The following is a 14,751-nucleotide window of genomic DNA, read 5'->3' as shown; positions in this document are numbered from 1 at the left end:
GAATGGATTAAAGAAAGCTTTTACCTACTCGAGTAAAAACCTACACCAGGCTTTTAACATTGTACACTGTGACTTCAAAATGAACACTGTGTTATGGTCCTCAGAACTGAGTTGCTGGGAGGACTATAAGGACCATTAAGTAACAGGACCTACTGAAGGTTTGATGCTGGGGATCTGGCCTTAGAAGAGTTAGTAAAGCTTTTGCAGAACCATCCTTAGCATTACCTTACATTGTACGTTATTACAAAACACTGAGTCTGTCCCTGGGTCTCTCTTGTATTCTCTCTTATGTGTTCTGCCCTGCTGCTCCCAGCCACGAGGACTTTCCTAGAGGCATGCGTATCCATACATTGTACACAAATTGGAACAACCATTCCGTCTTATGCTTTCACTTTTCAAAATTCCCAACTAAAGAAATCTTATTTTTATAAGCACTTATCCTCAGATATTTTTGGTAAGGCAATGAAAATGAACCAGTATAATAATATTTCCTAAAATTCATCAACCTCCAGAAAAATTGACTTCATGACCAGTATTTCTAAGTATGAACTGTTGTATTCTTTTCTGAAAATCCTTCAGCAATGCTAATATGCTGAATAAGACCAGGAAAATACTCTGGTCACTTAATAACAATGAGCCTATAGTAATTTTCTAGTAAGCTGAGCTGAGAGGAACTAGTGTTTAAAACGCCAGTGTTCACCTACTCACCTCCGCATTCTTCTATTATCTCGGCTATTGTGCTTGCTTCATCACCAGCCATTATCAGGATGTTTTTAAGACCATCCAGAACCACCTGAACCACCTGAGAGTCTTTCACTGACAGTAAGTTACAGAATGGTGGTATTACATTTTGTTGTACAAGGTACTCCACCTAGACAATACAAAAGAAGATTTTACGAATTCTCTTTCCCTCTAGAAACTGCAGTAGAGATGAAAACGTTCAGTAACTTCTAAGAATAAGAAGAAAGAAGTGTCCTTGCTGCAGTTAGTAACAGTGACCAGTTACATTTTTTCAAACTCACTTGGTCTTTTCTGTCACTTATTGTTAAGTTGCTAATGGCCCAAGCAGCTTCGTTCTGTGATTCGCAGTCCCCCTGGAAAGCAAAAACAAAGACATGAAATAGACTTTTTATCCAAAAGTCTTGGTTGTAATAAATTAAGGCAAATAATGAATTCATGATATGACTGACCTTAGCAAGCCGGGGAAAATCATGGGGATTAACTCAGCTTCTAGCAAGGCTTGAACTTGCTGCTGATTGCCTGCTGTTATATTGGAAAGGAACCATTCTACTTCCTGTAGTGAACAAAATACGGGTCAGTTTTATTGGAAAAATTACCCTTAATATTTTTCTTTTTAATGTTTTAAATATTTGATAATAAAATCTCCTGAGTAGGGTTAAAGTGACCGTGTCTAAAATGTGACTGGTTAAGACCTCCATTTTATTTGACTTACTATCATTTAATGTGAGTCTAGTGTTTGTAAACGAGTAGACGGATGTGCCCGTGCATGTCATGGTGCACATGTGCAAGTCGGTACTTCCCTCCATCATGCGGTTCCAGAGATCAAACTCAGTTTGACAGGTTTACATGGCTGGCATTTTTACCTATGATTTAGCCAGTTCAGACCTCCCATTTAATTAAAGAAGCCTCCTTCCCTAATACTTGTGTGTCCATCCAACCCAGTATTTATTTAATAATAGGCGTTGTTCTAAGCCGTGGTGATATAGCAGAAAATAAAACAGACATGTATCTTTATCTCTGGGATATGTTACATTGGCTTCTTGTGAAAGGTGGGTATATTATTTGTGTTTTAATAAGCAAAGTTTGCCTGAAGATCGGAGTGCAAAGTAGCCACACTAGTCAGTCATACAGGCCAGGAAGTGGTGGTGCACACCTTTAATCCCAGCACTAGAGAGTAACTAATACAAGAGGAGAGGAGACAGACATCTCAATATCAGTCTGAGGATGCATGGAGGCAGGATCACCCATCTCCGCCTGAGGTAGAGGAGTCAGTGATTGGCCGCTTTGCTTTTCTGATCTTCAACTTAAACACCAATATCTGTCTCTGGGTTTTGATATTCATTCTACAGGACAGAAGAATGGGGTTTCCAAATACTTGCCAACACTGCTTGCATTAAAGAGCTTTAGTTTATTGGAAAGCATGAGGTGGGGGAGAAGGATCCCTGGGTAAGGGGCCGAGGTCCTGATGCTCAGCACCTGCCTTGAGATGCATGGTGACAAGCGTCTGTACACACAGCTGCAGAGAAAGCAAAACCCTAATATACAGTCAAGGACAGCCATCAGTGAAAGTCTGAAGGTTCCTCAAAAAGCTACCACACAATGGCCATGACTCAGCAACTTCCAGTATGTCAGAAAGGAAATTAAACCAAGGACTGAAACAGTCCCTGAGGGGTCAGTGTTTTCTGCAGCATTAATCACAACAGACACGAGGTATAAACAACCCCAGTGTCAACCAACAGGCAAATGAGGAAAATGTGGCGCATTCATACGAACAGAATGACTTATTCAGCCATAAAAGCGAATCAAGTCAGGGCTCTGGGAGGTGGCTGAGCTGGGGAAGGGCTTGCCATGCAAGCATGAACATTTGATGGATCTCCAGCATCCAGTAGAAGTTGGGCCAGTGGCATCTCTACCTGGAGCACAACCGAGGCAGAGAGAAAGGGTCTGTGGCGCTCATGTCCAATGAGAGACCCTGACTCAAAATCCGAGGTGGAGGAGCTGGAGAGATGGCTCCATGGTAAAGAACACGGACTGCTCTTCTCCAGAACCAGAGCTCAGCTCCTCGGAACCACACTGGGTGGCTGACAACCGCCTGTGCCTCCAGTCCCGAGAGCTGATGCCAGATGCACACACCCATCCGCCCGAACAGACAAAGACACAGAATTAATAATAAAAGTAATTATAAAAAAATACACGTAGAAAGCAACTAAGGAAGATACCTGATGTTAACTTTGGTTCTACACACAAACACACACATAGAGCTCTAGTACATTCTATTAAATGAACTTTAAAAGCATGATGTGTTAAACAAGCTATGAAATGACTTTAAATATCTAAGTATCTACTACTATACAATTAAAAATATATTTTTAAATAAATTTGAAACTTTTAAAAGTAAATTTCTATCATCTTTGAAAGAAGGCATGACACCTTTAGAATTAGGTCTATTCTAATTTTGTAGGGGAATAACTTAGCTGTTTTTTTTTTTTTTAATACCAGTTAGTGAGAGATTGTAGGAGGAGCAGGCTGCTTGCTTGTCCTGGCTACCTGGCTAGCTTACACCCAAAATAACCACATACAAACTGTATTAATTTAAACATTGCCTGGCCAATTAGCTCTAACTTCTTATTGGCTAACTTTTACATCTTGATTTAGCCCATTTCAATTAATCTATGTATCACTACGTGGCTGTGGCTTATTGGCAAGATTCTAACCGGCATCCATCTGAGGCAGAGAATTTATGGCTTCTCCTGATTCTGCTTTCTTCCTCCCAGAATTCAGTTTTGTCTTCCCCGCCTACCTAAGTTCTGTCCTTTCAAAAGGCCAAGGCAGTTTCTTTATTTATTAACCAATGAAAGCAACACATGAACAGAAGAACCTTCTACACCAAGAGTTTATATGTTTTTGCATGCTGGTTACTAATTTAATGATACTGCTCAATCTATAAACACATAAACAGTCTGAAATATTTTACTGTGATGATAGTAGGACGAAAGGAAACAGAAACTAAAGCAATTATAAACGATTCACTTACAGCCATCCTCATCCTGAGTGCCATGATCCCGAGTGAGAAAACACATTGTAACTGCAACAAGGAAACAGCCACAGACAAAAGAAGGGGCAGTGTGTGCCTTTACCTTATTTATTTTCTCTTTCGGGTGTGATAAGAGGTTTGGGAAGTGGGACAGGACATCGCAGTTAAGAACCACCTGGGTCTGCTCGTCAGTGCCGGTCACTATGTTTCCAACTGCTCTGAGTGATGCAGTCTGGAGTGGGGAGAAAATGTTTTAAGTATGTTTATAATGAAATTGTCATCTCTTTAGTTTTCATAACTCTGAGGAGTGTGAGGAGCAAATGATGAACATTTATTTCATCCCTACAGCAAAGCCAGAACCAAACTAAACGAGGACTTTTAAACAACCATCTCCTATGGAAAATTATAGAATCCCACAGAAAAATTATGTGAAAACTTGTTAGAAAAGTTGTTTTAGGCAGTTATGGTGCACACCTTTAATCTAGGCACTTGGGAGGTAGAGGCAGGAGAATCTCTGTGAGTTTGAGGTCAGTAAGTTCTACAGAGTGAGTTCCAAGGATAGCCCGGGCTATACAGAGGAAACCTTGTCTCAAAAAAGCCCACCAAAACAAAAAAATACCCCCCCAAAACCACACAAAATAAAATAATAAATAATAAATAAAGGTTTTAAGAGATGGAAACTAAAAATCATCAAGTCCTTTCTTTAAACACAGGTGTTCTCATTTATGACCAAAGCAGCACCACAGATTTTAATATGGTCCCGAGTGAGCACACATTTGTGTTTCTCATTTAATGCTGTCCTGTATTTAATATACTCAATGCTACCCTGGGCCAGCATGCATTTGTAGGGAGAAAAACACTTTGGCAGAGAAGCAGGACGGGCAGAACTAAATGCCGACCCTAACCAGAGCAGAGTCAGGGGGTTTGCAGGTGGAAGGCTCTGGAAACTATCCCAGAGACGGAGAGCTAAGAGAGGCAGAACGAAAGTTTAGGTAAGAAGGAAAAGGAGCCGTGACAGAAGGGGGTGAAGGAAGAGCCTGAGCATCCACCAGGAGACGAGAACCCAGAAATCCACCCAAGGAGGTGAAGGAGAACGGGGGCATCAGACAAGCACCATGCGATTTGTGGAGACCAGAGGTTTCATTTTTGTCCGGTTGAAATGACAATAGAATGCCAAATAAACAGTTTTTGTATTGTACCACAGCAAAGAAACCTGTCTCGCCACTTTTCTATTGCTCTGAGAACACACCATGACCGAGGCGACGTACAGAAGGAATTTATTTGAGGTTTAAAGTTTCAGGGGATTGGGGTCCATGATGGCTGGGAGCATGGCAGAAGGCATGCAGCCGTGGCACTAAGGTAGGAACTGAGAGCTTATATTTTGAGACACAAGCACTGGACAGGGCTGGGGGAAGGGCAGTGGCATGGGCTTTTGAAACCTCAAAATCTACCCCCAGTGGCACACTTCCTCTAACAAGGCCACACCTCCTAGTCCTTCCCAAACAGTTCATCAGCTGCTGATCACACATCCAATTGTATGAGCCTGTGCGGCCAGTCTCACTCATTCAGACAACCACAGACAGCAAACAGGACAAGCTGGAAATAAAATGTGTATATTGAAAGGTGGAACTTAGACGATATCCCAGAAGCAGAGCGTGACAGCCGGGGCAGGAGGATGGTGGTTTTGAAGTTAGCCAGTGAGCTTGTCTAAAAGTATCACTTCTCCCTGACCCCTATTGCTCCATCCACACAGGACGGAAGTGTGAATGTGTACCCCAAGTGTGACTCCTGCCTTGGGGAAGTTGCCATCCTCTCTGCATGGATTTACATGACTGAGTTGTACATATGTATGCACAGGTACATACATGTAGTCATTTTCATAGTAAAATGAATATACGACTCTGTTTTCATCACTGTCCCAAACACGTGTCCACAATTCAATGGCCAAACAGTTTTGGGATAGTTCTGCTTCATTTTTGCCTAAGCCACTCTACCTGGTAAACCTAAATACAGAGAAGCTGCTGGGCCATAATTCTGGACTCCATCCAAGCAGTGTGATTACCAAAATAGCATGTAGTGAGTGCTATTAAACATGCACATGAGTGACACAGGCACCGTGCACACATGCTCACAAACACATCCATATTAAAAGGTCATAAAATTATTCTTGCTTTTTATAGTGGGGTTGACTTTTAATATGGCAGTTTTTTAAAAAGGTCCTTGAGAAATATACCAAGCCACCAGGACACAGCACTTCGACCCTGGCAAACTGGAAGTCACTTTAGAAGGGAGGAGCCAAAGGCCCAGCTGACCGCCCTACGGTTTTAGGCTATAATGCTGTGGCCTGTCTCGGTTCACTTCAGCTACAGGCTCATTTCAAACACAGGGCTATGTTTACAAAAGTAAATTCTAGTTCTCGCCTTCCCTCAGTGTTCTGTCCTGATTTTTATCCAGTGCACCCAGAAACCTGAGGGTTTACTGTGTAAGCTCATAGTGCTTGACTCAGGGAGTCATCAGCAACAAGAGGCTGAACTGGTGGGAATGACCCACATTTCTGTTTGGCACAGCCACTGAGTAAGAGCAATATGCAAGTCACCTCAGAGCGCTTGGTGTTAAAGGGTCGTGGTGAAAACGGCATCACTCGGCCTTCTTAACCTTAAACACAACGAAGTGTTACTTGGTATCAACGTGGTTTCCATTCTTAGCAAACATAAGGCCCCTGAGTGACTGCACATACATCACACAGGGGCAGGAAAGTTGTAACTGGCCCCACGGGTGGTCACAGAATGCTATGGGCAACTGCTGAGGCTTAGACACAGCACTTCTGCATCAGGCCATAGTGGGCGCCTACTCCTGAGTGCTTCCTTCTCATGTGATTGTGAACACCTGCTGTTTTCTTGTTTTGTTTTGTTTTTCTGCGTCATTGCAGAGGGTGTCTCATTTTCCTGGATCACACGACAGTGGCTGCCCTCAGTTTTCTTTGTGTTTTTGTGGGTGCCTAGTAATTTTTGGGTTAGTATTATGCAAAATGTATTTGAAAACAGGAATCTAGGGTGGTGGTTGAAAGGTTTGACACTTTCACAGTTCTTTCTGTGAATGCAAGGTAGATGCCTACGGTTTTCTTCTGAGTGGTATTATAGTAAGCACCTACTGTTTCCTTGTGTGACACAGGGGATTCCTAATGCTTTCTTCATCATATTATACTCAAGGCCTACTATATTCTGTGAATGTCTACTTCCATATATGATGCTTGGGCACCTCTTGTTCTCCTGTCTGAACTAGGAAGACTTTACTTCACCTTCTTGTGGTTATGGTCCTGCTATCAGTTGTGTGAGCCCATTTCCAATATCAGGGTTGTATAGCACAGGGTGATCAATTGAGATATATTGTCAGTCAAGATATAAAAACTATAACCAGGGCCCCCCTCAGCTTCTGCGGCAGGGTCTTCGGTGTTCCAAGGGACCCCTCCCCTCCCCCCACTGCTGCGGGCCCTTTGTCTCCTGAGTCCTGGGAAGACCAGCTAGCCCTGTTGCCCTGCTGAGCAGTTCTTCCCAGAGAGGTGAGTGGGTGCTAGCCTGGGCAGCCTGCCTGCCTCTCCGGGAAGGGAGCACAGCCCTTCCCCCCTCAGCTTCTGCGGCAGGGTCTTCGGTGTTCCAAGGGACCCCTCCCCTCCCCCCACTGCTGCGGGCCCTTTGTCTCCTGGGTCCTGGGAAGACCAGCTAGCCCTGTTGCCCTGCTGAGGAGTTCTTCCCAGAGAGGGCTGAGGAGCTCTATCCAGAGAGTGCTGTGAAGTCCTACCCAGAGAGTGCTGAGGAGTTCTATCCAGAAAGTGCTGAGGAGTTTCATCCAGAGTGGGGGAGATGGGCAGGCGCCAATGCAAGAATTCCTCCAACAACCTGAAAGGCAACATGACATCGCCAGAATCCAGGGAGCTCGAAACTAGAAGAATTGAACACCCTACTCCAGAAGAAATAGAAGAAATCGACTCTAAGCGCTTCTTTATGAAAATAATAGAGGAACTTAAACAGGAGGTGAAAATCTGCCGTAAAGAAATGGAAGATAAGTATAACAAAAAAATTGAGGAAATGAGTAAAGAATTGGAAGAGAAATATACCAAAAAGTTTGAAGAAATGAGTAAATCCGTAAATGAAATTCTGGGAAACCAAGAAAAAACAATCAAACAGGTAATAGAAACAGTCCAAGATTTGAAAACTGAAATGGAGTCAATGAAGAAATCACAAACCGAGGGCCGGCTGGCTATGGAAAATCTGGGTAAACGAACAGAGACTTCAGAAACAAGCTTAACCAATAGAATACAAGAGATAGAAGAGAGAATCTCAGACTCTGAGGACACCATAGAGAAATTAAACACTCTGTCCAAAGAAAACAGCAAATCCAACAAATTCTCATCACAAAACATTCAGGAACTGTGGGACACAATAAAAAAACCAAATCTAAGAATAATAGGAGTAGAAGAAGGAGAAGAATTGCATTTCAAAGGTCCAGAAAATATACTCAACAAAATTATAGAAGAAAACTTTCCCATCCTAAAGAACGATATTCCTATGAAGGTTCAAGAAGCATACAGAACACTGAATAGACTGGATCAGAAAAAAACATCCCCTCGTCATATAATAATCAAAACACAAAGCATTCAGACTAAAGAAAGGATATTGAGAGCTGCAAAGGAAAAAGGTCAAGTAACTTATAAAGGTAAACCTATCAGACTTACACCAGACTTCTCGATGGAAACCATGAAAGCCAGAAGGTCCTGGATAGAGGTACTGCAGAAACTAAGAGACAATGGATGCAAACCCAGACTACTTTACCCAGCCAAGCTATTGTTCACTATCAACGGAGAAAACAAAATATTCCAGGATAAAAACAAATTTAAACAATACGTAGCTACTAATCCAGCCTTACAGAGAATACTAGAAGGAAAATCACAACCCAAGGAATCCAACATTCCCAACACTGCCTACATTAACTCAGACATCTAGCGACCCTCCACAAGCACAACTCAAAGAAGGAAAACACATACACGCTACTACCCAAAAAAATGACCGGAGTCATCGATCACTGGTCATTAATATCACTTAATATCAATGGTCTCAACTCACCTATAAAGAGGCACAGACTTAGAGATTGGATACGAAAACAGGATCCAACATTCTGCTGTCTACAAGAAACACACCTCAACCACAAAGACAGACACCTACTCAGAGTAAAGGGTTGGGAAAAGGTTTTCCAAGCAAATGGACCTAAGAAACAAGCGGGTGTGGCCATTCTAATATCTAACAAAATCGACTTCAAACTAAAATCAATCAGAAGAGATGGAGATGGACATTTCATACTCATAACAGGAACAATTCATCAGGAAGAAGTCTCAATCTTGAATATCTATGCCCCTAATATAAAGGCACCCACATATGTAAAAGAAACACTTCTAGAACTCAAGGCAGTCATCAAGCCACACACACTAATAGTAGGAGACTTCAACACTCCTCTCTCACCATTGGACAGGTCAAACAGACAGAAACCTAACAGAGAAATAAGAGATTTACTGGAGGTATTGAATCAAATGGACTTAACAGACATCTATAGAACACTCCACCCAAATAGGAAAGAGTATACCTTCTTCTCTGCAGCTCATGGAACCTTCTCGAAAATTGACCACATACTTGGTAACAAAGCAAATTTCCACAGATACAAAAAAATATTAGTGACCACCTGTGTCTTGTCAGATCACCATGGATTAAAATTAGAATTCAACAACAATGGTACCCCCAGGAAGCCAACAAACTCATGGAAGTTGAACAGTCAACTACTAAATCACCCCTGGGTCAAGGAAGAAATAAAGAAAGAAATTAAAGTCTTCCTTGAATATAATGAAAACAAAGACACAACGTATTCAAACCTATGGGACACTATGAAAGCAGTGCTAAGAGGAAAGTTCATAGCACTAAGTGCCCACCTAAAGAAAACAGAGAAAGCACACATTGGAGACTTAACAACACACTTGAAAGCTCTAGAAAAAAAAGAAGCTGATTTACCCAGGAGGAGTAGAAGACTGGAAATAATCAAACTGAGGGCTGAAATCAACAAAATAGAAACACAGAAAACAATCCAAAGAATCAATGAAGCAAAAAGCTGGTTCTTGGAGAAAATTAACAAGATTGACAAACCCCTATCCAAACTAATCAAACGGCAGAGAGAGAACACGCAAATTAATAGGATCAGAAATGAAAAGGGGGACATAACCACAGACACAGAGGAAATTCAGAGAATCATTAGATCTTACTACGAAAGTTTATATGCCACAAAGTTGGAAAATGTAAAAGCAATGGACATTTTTTTAGATAAGTACCATATACCAAAGTTGAACCAAGACCAGGTGAACAATCTAAATAGACCTGTTAGTCGTGAAGAACTAGAAGCTGTTATCAAAAATCTTCCTACCAAAAAAAGCCCAGGACCAGATGGTTTCAATGCAGAATTCTACCAGAACTTTCAGGAAGAGCTAATACCTATACTCCTTAATGTATTCCACAATATAGAAACAGAAGAGTCACTGCCTAACTCCTTTTATGAAGCTACAGTTACCCTAATACCAAAACCACACAAAGACACAACCAAGAAAGAGAATTACAGGCCAATCTCACTCATGAACATCGACGCGAAAATTCTCAATAAAATACTGGCAAACCGAATACAAGAGCACATTAGAAAAATTATCCATTATGATCAAGTAGGCTTCATCCCAGAGATGCAGGGCTGGTTCAACATACGCAAATCTATCAATGTAATCCATCATATAAATAAACTGAAAGAAAAAAACCATATGATCATCTCACTAGATGCTGAAAAAGCATTTGACAAAATTCAACACCCATTTATGATAAAGGTGTTGGAGAGACTGGGGATACAAGGATCATACCTAAATATAATAAAAGCAATATACAGCAAGCCGACAGCTAACATCAAACTGAATGGAGAGAAACTCAAAGCCTTTCCACTAAAATCAGGAACACGACAAGGATGTCCACTCTCTCCATACCTCTTCAATATAGTGCTTGAAGTTCTAGCAATAGCAATAAGACAACATAAGGGGATCAAGGGGATTCGAATTGGAAAGGATGAAGTTAAACTTTCGTTATTTGCTGACGATATGATAGTGTACATAAGCGACCCCAAAAACTCTACCAAAGAACTCCTACAGCTGATAAACACCTTTAGTAACGTGGCAGGATACAAGATCAACTCCAAAAAATCAGTGGCCCTCCTATACACAAAGGATAAAGAAGCAGAGAGGGAAATCAGAGAAGCATCACCCTTCATGATAGCCACAAATAGCATAAAATATCTTGGGGTTACTCTAACCAAGGAAGTGAAAGACCTATTTGACAAAAACTTTAAGTCTTTGAAGAAAGAAATTGAGGAGGATACCAGAAAATGGAAAGACCTCCCCTGCTCTTGGATTGGGAGAATCAACATAGTAAAAATGGCAATTCTACCAAAAGCAATCTATAGATTCAATGCAATCCCCATCAAAATCCCATCAAACTTCTTCACAGACCTTGAGAGAACAATAATCAAGTTTATATGGCAAAACAAAAAACCCAGGATAGCCAAAACAATCTTATACAATAAAAGAACTTCTGGAGGCATTACCATCCCTGACTTCAAACTCTATTATAGAGCTACAGTATTGAAAACAGCTTGGTATTGGCATAAGAACAGAGAAGTCGACTTATGGAATCGAATAGAAGACCCAGATATTAACCCACAAACTTATGAACACCTAATTTTCGACAAGGGAGCTAAAGGTATACAATGGAAGAAGGAAAGCATCTTTAACAAATGGTGCTGGCATAACTGGATGTCAACCTGTAAAAAAATGAAAGTAGAGCCATATCTATCACCATGCACAAAAATCAAGTCCAAATGGATTAAAGACATCAACATTAATCCGTCCACTTTGAACCTGATAGAAGAGAAAGTGGGAAGTAGTCTACAAGATTTAGGCACAGGAGGCCTCTTCCTAAGTAGGACCCCAGCAGCACAGACAATAAGAGAAACAATGAATAAATGGGATCTACTGAAACTGGGAAGCTTCTGTAAAGCAAAGGACACTGTCAGTAGGACAAAAAGGCTGCCTTCTGACTGGGAGAAGATCTTCACCAACCCCTCATCAGACAAAGGTCTGATCTCCAAAATATACAAAGAACTCAAGAAACTAGGCACTAAAACTCTAATTAACCCAATTAAAAAATGGGGTACTGAACTTAACAGAGAATTCACAACAGATGAACTTCGAATGGCCAGAAGACACTTAAGGTCATGCTCAACCTCCCTAGCGATCAGGGAAATGCAAATCAAAACCACTTTGAGATACCATCTTACACCTGTCAGAATAGCTAAAGTCAAAAACACCAACGATAGCCTATGCTGGAGAGGATGTGGGGTGAGGGGAACACTCATCCATTGTTGGTGGGAATGCAAACTCGTGCAGCCACTGTGGAAATCAGTGTGGCGGTTTCTCAGGAAACTGGGAGTCAACCTCCCTCAGGACCCAGCAATACCACTCTTGGGAATATACCCTAGAGATTCCCTAACATACTACAAAAGCATTTGTTCAACTATGTTCATAGCTGCACTATTTGTAATAGCCAGATCATGGAAACAACCTAGGTGCCCCTCAATAGAAGAATGGTTAAAAAAGGTGTGGAACATATATACATTAGAGTTTTAATCGGCGGTAAAAAACAATGACATCTTGAATTTTGCATGCAAATGGATGGAAATAGAAAACGCTTTACTGAGTGAGGTAAGCCAGACCCAAAAAGAGGAACACGGTATGTATTCACTCATAAGTGGATTCTAACCATAATTAAAGGTCTTTGAGCCTATTATTCGTGATCCTAGAGAAGCTAAATAAGAAGACGAACCTGATGAAGATTATTTAGCTATCCGCCAGGAGGTAGGAAATAGACAAGAGTCCCAGGTAACCTCGGGTGCATGGGGGGGGGTGGGAGGGTCGATGGAGGGGGAGAGGGCTAGAGAGAAGGGAGTAGGGGAGGAACGGGGAAAGCTTGGTGGCCGGGGATGGGGCGGGGAGGGAGGTAGGATGAATATGGGATCAGGGAACAATATATTTCAACTAAGGGAGCCATTTTAGGGTTTACAGGAGACTTGATTATATATGGGATCCCAGGTCCAAGGAGAAATCCCCCAGATTGCTCTCTGGACAGAGGAGAGGGTGCCTGAATCGGCCGTGGCCCATGACCATACTGATGTATATTTTGCTTATCACCATAGATCCTTCGTCTGGCGAAGGACGGCTATGCAGTCGGAGGCCCACATTGGAGCAACGGATTGAACCCCCCGAGGTCCGGAGGGGAAGCGGAAGGAGGAGGAACATGAAAGACGAAATCAGTACTGCGAGGGATGCTATCACCCACTGATACAAGGGAACGGATCTGATGAGAATTTACCAGGGCCAGTCGGACTGGGACTGAACGAGGAGGTGATCTAGCCAGATTCTCGGAATTTGGCCGGATTCTCTGACTGTGGCTGGCCCGGGGTCTTTCTGAAAAGCCATTGACTATGACACTGGGACCTGTTTCCTCTGCATATGCTGGATTTTGGGGATCCAGTCTGTTTGGACGCTCGCCTTCCTGGACCTGGAGGGAGGGGGAGGGAGCTGGAGCTTCCCACAGGGCAGGAAACCCTGACTGCCCTGGGGGACGGAGAGGAAGGAGGGGGGGGAGTGGGGGGATTGGGGGGAGTGGGAGGGTGTTGGGAGGGGGGGCGGAAATGGAAACTTTTATAATTTAATAAAATTTACTAAAAAAAAACCCCTATAACCAGGAAGGCATAATATCCAGACAAGCCACTATGTCTCAAATAAAACAAAATCGATGCAGATGCCCAAAGAGAAACCAGTGGATCACCTATTCACACTCCATTATCAAAGGCAGTCAAGTCAGGGAGGGGTCTTGGTTGGCCAGAGTGAAGGGAGGGGCTGAAACAGACCACCTAGATAGAACACAGCATGGAAAGGAGCTGACCTGCTGTAGTTTACAATCAGGTTTAGTTTCCATAGTGCATACAAAAGCAGTTTAGCTTAATGACTAGAATATCTGGTGTTCCCCTATATCTACTTTTCTCTCTCTCTCTCTCTCTCCATCTATCTTTCATCTATCTACTTAACATCTACCATCATCTACCTACTTGTGAACACACATACTAGGGCAATCACTGTATCACAGAACTATACCTCGAGCCCCATGAAGTATGATTTTATAGGACAAGATGGAAAAGTGTGATTTTCAGTATTCAACTCCCAAGTTTTGTCAAGGTCAGTTGACAACATGGACTTGGCAGTCTTCAGAATCACAGACCTGGCTAGTTTGAGATATTGCTGCCCTTTTGACTTTGAAAGAAAAATCTCGATCCATTCTAGAACCCACAAAATTAACTCTTCTTGAATCACTAGTTTTGAAATTCCCAAAGCAGATCTTCTTGTATCTAGATATTTCCAAGAAGAGAAGCAAAAAGCAAACAGGCCAGGCTTTTGTAGTTCCTGTGAACCCAGACTCACCCCATCCTGGGGCTGAGCTTTCTCCTGGTCCTGTTGTGCTTTTCCTGGCCTTCTTCCTTCCTTTAAAAGTAACTCATAGTTTCCAACCTCCACATAGTAACTTAGGAACAAAGACACAACCCTAATCTGAGCAGTCGAAAGTGCCGGTCCTCTTTAGAGTCACCCCACAGGATGGCTTGTCTCTGCATATCACTATGTTTTTTTTACCAAATCTTGTGAGGGAAAACAGTCCAAGAACAGTTCTGGAGCCAGCTTGACACTAGGCTCTTGTGCTGTTGATTCTCAGTTTATAAAACACCTTGACTTTTGTTCCCATTTTCACCTATTAGTGTCTCTAAGAAAAGCACCCAGAAGGTCTGAAGCGTCAGACTTG

General features: G+C 42.2%; 1 protein-coding gene across 7 annotated transcripts in view; it reads right to left on the bottom strand.

Annotated features, from left to right (window-relative positions):
- LOC148120235 (importin subunit alpha-4-like) overlaps positions 1 to 14,751 on the bottom strand; it is a 53,173-nt gene that overhangs the window by 4,853 nt on the left and 33,569 nt on the right. For all 7 annotated transcript variants that reach the window (XR_015739459.1, XR_015739457.1, XR_015739456.1 and 4 more), the window contains 4 exons: positions 3,879 to 4,007; positions 1,191 to 1,294; positions 1,023 to 1,094; positions 709 to 871 (listed from right to left, as the gene is read on the bottom strand). Coding sequence is in view for 1 of the 7 variants with exons in the window: in XM_087912169.1 (XP_087768295.1) it covers positions 709 to 760 (52 nt within the window). In the remaining 6 variants the exon portion in view is untranslated. The remainder of the gene's footprint in view (positions 1 to 708; positions 872 to 1,022; positions 1,095 to 1,190; positions 1,295 to 3,878; positions 4,008 to 14,751) is intronic.

This window comes from Myodes glareolus, chromosome 12, assembly GCF_982192425.1.
Source record: "Myodes glareolus chromosome 12, mMyoGla1.1, whole genome shotgun sequence".
Lineage (NCBI taxonomy): Eukaryota > Metazoa > Chordata > Mammalia > Rodentia > Cricetidae > Myodes > Myodes glareolus.
This window is presented reverse-complemented; position numbering and strand designations above follow the sequence as displayed.